At 24.5% G+C, this 7,970-nt stretch overlaps 1 protein-coding gene across 1 annotated transcript in view; it reads right to left on the reverse strand.

Annotated features, from left to right (window-relative positions):
* LOC100199147 (interaptin) overlaps positions 1-2,394 on the reverse strand; it is a 44,560-nt gene extending 42,166 nt beyond the window's left edge. The window contains exons 1-2 of the mRNA XM_065805150.1: positions 2,216-2,394; positions 1,990-2,057 (exon numbers count right to left, since the gene is read on the reverse strand). Of these exons, the coding sequence (XP_065661222.1) occupies positions 1,990-2,057; positions 2,216-2,231 (84 nt within the window). The 5' untranslated portion in view covers positions 2,232-2,394. The remainder of the gene's footprint in view (positions 1-1,989; positions 2,058-2,215) is intronic.
* Positions 2,395-7,970: the final 5,576 nt, after the last annotated feature.

Consider the following 7,970-nt stretch of genomic DNA (forward strand, 5'->3'; position numbering starts at 1 on the left):
TGTAATGTATTTATTAAACATAACTTTTTTTATTTATATTTAATGAATAAAAAATAAAATGCTTTTGTTAAAATATGTGTTTTTTAATCAAAAAGTTAGTAGAATTAAACGTAAGTTTAATTCTACTAACTTTTAGTAAGAATTAAACGAACAGATTTGCTAATATTTAAATCAAAATTTTAAAATTAAAAAAATAGTAAATATGTTTATTAAATGTTTATGTTTTTATTAGAATACTTATTTGAATACAAGATGTAAAACAATTTTGTTAATTTTACAAATATTCTACAATTTAATATATGTAAATATATTATGTGACGTAAATATTGATTAAAAATTGTATTAAACAAAGTTAAAAAGAGTATTAAACATTTAATTACTAATTATTTAAAACATTAATAACTACTAATATTAAATTTACTAAAATATAGTTAATAATGGGTTAAAATACTCAAAACAATTTTCAATAATTATTTACAAATAGAGTGGTTAACTTCTTAAGTAAAATAGTTTGCTTATTGTACCTAAAGTAAATATGGTTACGCCCACTGGTAAATTCATGTATTCAAAATAATGCCTTTAAATCAACTTCTTATCTTAGCATAAAACTAAACAAGATAAGCACAAATGATTAAAATGATGATTAAAAAAATGATGATCAAAAATCATTGTTGCAGCACTGGTTCTAAATAGTTAAGAAGAAAGGGGGGCAGTGATCTCAAGAACATGATCCCCCTCCCAACGTTGTCGAAAAAATTGCGGTATCCCTAAAAAAACACTGGGTTCGCCATTGGACTGGAACTGATTGTTTAGTACATTGGCAATAGATATAATATAATAGAATAGAGTGCATAGAAGTTATTTGATTGCTGATGACGCGTTTCCTATTAACACAAACATAGAGATATTTAGGGTTCCATTTGTTGTTGGCTTTTTTGTATTTTAACTCTCTAATCATAATACAGGAAGCTTTTTTGACAAGGTTTCCAGTGAGATTGTACTCTCTGACAAGAGGAACAATTTGCCATTTGCTGTTGAGGTAATCAAGTATTTTTTTTGAGTTTTGTTAACAAAAGAAGTTCGGTGGTCAGTCAAGGCTGCCTGCGTTAGGTCAATTTGGAGGGGGCGCGCAGAATGAATTTGTTGCAGCATTTAGTCATCGCAGAAGATTTGGTTGCATAATCAGCATATTGATCTTTAAATAGATTTACCGAATCAACTTAAGAGTGTTTCTTACTTAGTTTAGTGTAGTTACCTTTCTTATAAATGAATTTCAAGCTGTGGAAAATCGGGAAAGCATTTTTATCTAACTGTTGTTGCCGTGTCATAGTGCAGTGGCCTTGTGGGGCACTACCAAGAGGACAGCTAATAATAATATGGTTTATTCAATCAATTGTTTCACAAATTATGAGGTACAGCGTGTTTTTGAATAGACTGTTGGCTTGGATAAAGGTGGGATCAATAACGTGCTGGTGTAGATGTAGGTCGAATAGAATATAGGCAAATTTTGTGCCAAAATAATTTCAGCGCCAGTGTTGTTGATCCAGTTGTCATACCATTTGACGTCTGAGAAATTGAATCACTGGTGATTTTTGAACTGTTCTATATAACTTTAAAATATAACTTTTATATTTAAATTGTTGTCCATCTTTTTTTTCAACTTGGCTTAGAACAGGATATTGTGGAGTTATTGTTTTATTCACCTTGCAGGGACGAATCCACGTATGTGCACCCAAAAAATATTTCTTATTTGTTGTTTTACTTTTTCTTTACAAAAAAAAGTTTTGATATAAAATATATATATATATATATATATATATATATATATAAAATATATATATATATATATATATATGTATATATATATGTACATATATAAATACATATATATATATATATATATATATATATATATATATATATATATATATATATATATATATATATATATATATATATATATATATATATATATATATATAATTTTACCTGGCTTATATTCACAGTATTTTTGCCAACATGATCATTTTCTTGTAGCAAAATTTTTAATTTGTTTGCTAAATAAAATATACAAATATATATAGAAATTAAACTTTTAGTGTATTTTAGTGTATAAATTTAATTTTTAATGAAGCTTTTAGTAAAAATTTAGTGTAATTTATTTGCAAAATATTTATGCTTTAGGAACAAAATTAGCAAAATTAAAAATTATTACCTTCAACTGATGCCATGCTTGGCTACTTGTAACACTTAAATATCAGGCTTACAGAAATATAAATTTATCATATAGAATGCATTTGAATTTTTATTTAGGTTGTATAATTATAATACATTTTTGGTTTTTCAGTCCAATATAACATGTTTTGTAAATTTAATTCTAAAATGCAAAACTCTACAAAATTACAAAAGCATCAAAATAATAAACATTCAAGTATAAAAATTTAACTATAAAAAACTTTATTTGTAATGCTTATTAAGTTTTTTAACGCAAACTTAATGAAGATGATTTTTACATAAAAACAATTTATTTAATATTTATTTAACCTCCACTTAACCTAAACTCCAAATAAAGAACTATGTTAAACAAGGTTGCTGCCCTGAGAAACAGGTTGAGTATAGTACTTCCAGAGGTGAATTTTAATCTTGAACCTTTTAATTGCAAGCGGCAAGTTCCAGTATTCTACTATTGCATAGGTAATAAGTTATCTTATTGGTGAGGAAAAATGTCCTAGTTTAAAGATAGGAGAACAAAGAGTGATACCTAGTTAACAATTTTATTTAAAAAATTTTAATTAGTCTTTCTCTCTCTCTCTCTTTATATATATATATATATATATATATATATATATATATATATATATATATATATATATATATATATATATATATATATATATATATTATATATATATATATATATATATATATATATATATATATATATATATACAGGGCCGTACGAACAAAAATTATATTGGGGGGGGGGGGCAGTACTGCCACAAAATAGTTTTAAGGACTTTTTTTTTTAAGTCATTTTTTCAGTCAATTTCTTCAAAACTAATTATTTAAAAAATTATTGGGAGGGCAAATGCCCTGCTGCCCACCCAGTTGCTATGGGCATATATATATATATATATATATATATATATATATATATATATATATATATATATATATATATATATATATATATACATATATATATATATATATATATATATATATATATATGTATATATATATATATATATATATATATATATATATGTATATATATATATATATATTCAGGTATTATTATTAATCATTTAATAATATTATTACTAAATGGTACATAATAATTTTACAAATATAGATTCCACATATATCTGTTAAAATTATTATAACTAGTTTTTTTTTTAATATTATCTGATGTATTATACAATCAATCAGATAATATTAAAAGAAATTAGTTAGAAATTTACAAAACTATGCTACACCCATATTTTAAACCTATTAATTTATCTATTAATTAATATTATTAATAAAGTTATCAAATAATAATCTATAAATTAATATATAAAAAAAACTAGTTATTTATATATCTTTTTTAGTTAAACTAAAAAACATATATAAATCTTTAAAACCGTGTAGCTTATGTTACATATTTAATCATGAAAATATGACATACTTTTAAAAAAATATTTTATTTATCGCTTTCAAAGACTTTTTTTTTCGTAGGATATTTTTCAGTTAAAGCAAGTTTTTCTTTTGATTTTATTACCTATGCAGGGTCATCACTCGACGATAGAGTCGATTTATATAGGATAAAAAGTTTTTTCAGAGTTTAAAAAGTAAAAAGAAGACATTAAATTTTTTATTGAGCTTATTCTTTCAGTGTTCACTTTTAAACATTTAAGTTTGGAATTAGAGCGGCGTTCATTAGTTTTAGGCAACCAAAACTCATTTTTTTAAAACTCGGAAACATAAAAATAAAGATTATTCTAATTAATATTTGTAATAATTCTAATTATTTAATTAATATTTGTAGCGTTTTGTAACCGCAAAAAGTTTTATATAATATTAAGGTGTGGCTAGGGCTACCATTTGGTAATCACTGAAAATAAGGAGATTTTACAATGCCTTGTAAATGAAAAGAGAGTCCACTTTATTTTGCGGGGTAGTACCAGAGTGAACCCCTTTTATGAAAATTAAATTAAAAAAAACCTTTTTTTTTAAATGTAATTTATTTTTTTAAATGTAAATTGCTGGTTTTGCGATTAAAATTAACCTAATTTTAATCACAAAACGCTTTCATTCAATCTAAATGCTGTCTTACAATCGTTGAACAAGATATACACTCAATAATTCATAAAATTCTTATTGAATAAAAGTTTTATAAATTTATGAGTCATGATGAAGTAAGTCATTTAAAATGGTATATTTTAATATAGAATAAGTTATTTTATATTAAAATATACCATTTTAAAAGACTTAAGAAAGATATGATAAATATATAATCATAAACTGTATGATTGCATGTCATGCATTAATACTCAATTATATTATTAGTCATAATTATTCACTTGTATCTAACCAACCACTTGTATCAGTTATCAGTATCACTGTCATTGACCAAACCTTTTCGGGAACAGAGCAACAACTATAAACAGGGGAAGATGAATCATACTAACTCATGACAGGATTATGATTTTAAATTATATTTTATAGATAAAATACTTTTAATAGGCTCTACTGATAATTTATTTCTTTTTTAGTGTTTTTCTTCACATCTTCCTCAAATTATTTACCACTTCTTTGTGACTTTTTAAAAACTTTACAAAGTTAAATAATCGGTCATGGAAAAATAATTCATTAACTTAAAAAGGGTTTTTTTCATTTACAAATAAAATTGAGTCTTCAACCTGATTCTAAATAGGGATACTTATCTAGTTTTATCCAACTGAAAGCTTTTAAAAACTCTCGGTATTGGGATTCGTTATAGGTCAAAAACTTTTTTAAAATTTTGACCTATTTATCATTGTAAGATGTATTTGATAAATAACATAAGGAAGTTTGTTTGAAATCTTTGTGAGAAACAGAAATATAAGATCTAGCAGAGCAAATTTTGCATTCGGCTTTATAATTATTTCTCCCTTTCTTTAAACTAGAAAACATTTTTTTGGACGACATTATTGAAAGTACAGATATTCTTTTACGTTTTTAAAACTTAAATTTTTTTTACGAATTTAAACTTTAAATTCAAGGAATAATCTTTTGTGTAGTAGCAACCAGTGACAGACGGATGTGTTTTTTAAAAGTAAAAAGAAAAACCTATAACTTGAGTTAAGAAGAACCAAGAAAAAACAAATTAGTAAAGAAAACATAACAAAACAAAAATAAATTCGAAAAGACAAAAAATAATGAATAGTTTATAAAAAAAATTAAATTCACTTACCACAAAGGAAAAACGATATTAGAGAAGCGAAAAAATCATAAGAAATATAATTAGTAAAGAAAAGAAGAAAAACGTGATACAAACATGACAAGGTTAAAAATAAACGTGACAAGGTTGAAAAACAAAAAGAAAAAAAAAGTTTAAATTTTAAACAACATTCCTAAAAAAAAAGAAAAAGAAGCAAGATAATGAAAGAACAATTTTTTTAAATTATCCGTCATTTGTAAATACTTTTGTAAATTTTATTTATTTTATTTGCCTGTTTTTAATTTCTCATTTAGTTTCTTTTTAAATTTTAGCTTATCTTTATTTTATTTTTTGATAAATACTGTTCTCTGAAAAATTAGATTATAATTTTTCAGAGAACAGTATTTATCAAAAAATAAAATAAAGATAAGCTAAAATTTAAAAAGAAACTAAATGAGAAATTAAAAACAGGCAAATAAAATAAATAAAATTTACAAAAGTATTTACAAATGACGGATAGATCTTTTCAATTTTTTTTTTAGTTACGATTACTATTTAATTCGAGATTTTTTTTTTTTTTTACTTTCTACTTTGCAAGATTTTGTTGTATTGCTGCTGTTTTTATCTGTTTACTTAATTTTTAAATTTTTTTTCAGTTATTATTGGTGTCGTTATTATTTTAGTTTGTGAATTTATCTTATTTTTTATAAGTTTAATTTTTGTTAAGTTCTTGTAAAGTTTTTGTTAGTGGTTCTTTTTAAGTAGAGGGGGGGGGGGGCACAATTGTATATTTCAAAAAAAAAGTCCTTTATATCTAGAATTTTCTTTAAAAAAAAATGATCCTTTGGAAAAAAAGTGGAAGGGCACGTGTTCTCCAGCCCCCCGTGTCGTCGGCCCTGATTCGTATAATATCATATTATTATATTACTTATAAAGTTTTCATTTTGATTGTAAATATTTATATTTCATTGTCGGTTATTTACGAGAACTGTTTTGTTTTTTTTATCTCACAGTAGGTTGTTACTTTATATCAGTTTTTAAGTGTTTGTAACTTTTCTTATCTGTGTATATAGTATTCAGTTTTTGTTTAGAAATCTATTAATTATTTATTTTTATTATAATTTATTACTTTTATTATCGGTGTTGATAATTTTTCATTATTATCATTATTATAGTTTTCATTATTCTTCTTCTTATCATTATCGCTGTTATATTTATTGTTGTTATTGTTGTTATTATTATTATTATAAATATTGTTAATAATAACCATTTGTTTCATTAATATTATTTGATATCATTTTCATCAGGTTTTTACTTTAAATTAGTTTCAAACTATTTGTAAACATCTTTTATTGTTAGACCTTAATCAGAAATATATGATTGACTGATCGATCCAGAGTGGGGGTATGGGAGGGTATTCGCCCTCCCCCTTCAACAGAATCTAAAATTCCTAAAACCCACCGAAAATTTCTGGATCCTTTACTGGAAGTAACCAAAATACTTTATAAGCTTAATGAAATTAAACGGTCGCGGAAAATGGAAATGGCAATGGAATGGAAATCGTTTTGTCATTGACCATGGCTTCATGGTCAATGAAGCCATGGTCCTAAGCCATAGTCAATGAAGTCATGGTCCTAACTTTAAAACCTCATAAAAGGGTTTAGATTGGGTTAAATGATACAGAAAAAAAGAATATTTATACCCCGCTTCTTTCCGTCGCCTTTTGATTATTTGGATTGGTGAAAGCTCCTAAACATTTTCATGTCGATTAGGTGATTTTATGATTTTATACAAATTTAATGATATATATTTATTTGCATATATAATTGTATATATGTACTCATATATACATTTTTAAACCTTTTTAATGAAACAACATTGCTGTCAATTGCGTTTGATAAAAGAGGCATTATTCATATTTGTTTTAATTGTAACTTGATATTTCGCTATATAAGAAAGAGAAAAATATATTAGCAATATATATTTCCATAATCAACTGAAATATTTAAATAAAAATTAATTCTAATAAGTTATACAAATATATAATCTGTTTTTTCTCGATGTAAACACAACATTGATCCACTGTGTATAATCCAACTTTATTCCAACGTATATAATCCAATGTATATAATCCAACTATATAATCCAACGTTCAACTATGCACATTGGATTAAAGTTGGTTTTAAACATTATTGAATCTAAGTTAACCCATATATATATATTGGATCAATGTGGGGTAATACACATTTGGTCAATGTTGATCCCTATACATATATAATTCGATCGAAATTTTTTCGGTTCTAAATACAGTTATGACTTTCGATCAAAAATTCGATCAAAATTATTTCGGTTCTAATTTTTTTCGTGAATAATTTCGGTTGTTTAATAAATTTCTCATATTTGGTTCTAAATTGAAATATACGATTCGGTTGAATCATAGGACGCCGTTGATCCAATGTTTAGGGATCAACATTGACCAAATGTGTATTACCCCACATTAATCCAATATATATGGGTTAACTTAGATTCAATGTTTATAACCCAACTTTAATCCAATGTGCATAGT

Source organism: Hydra vulgaris, chromosome 09, assembly GCF_038396675.1.
Source record: "Hydra vulgaris chromosome 09, alternate assembly HydraT2T_AEP".
NCBI classification, from domain to species: domain Eukaryota; kingdom Metazoa; phylum Cnidaria; class Hydrozoa; order Anthoathecata; family Hydridae; genus Hydra; species Hydra vulgaris.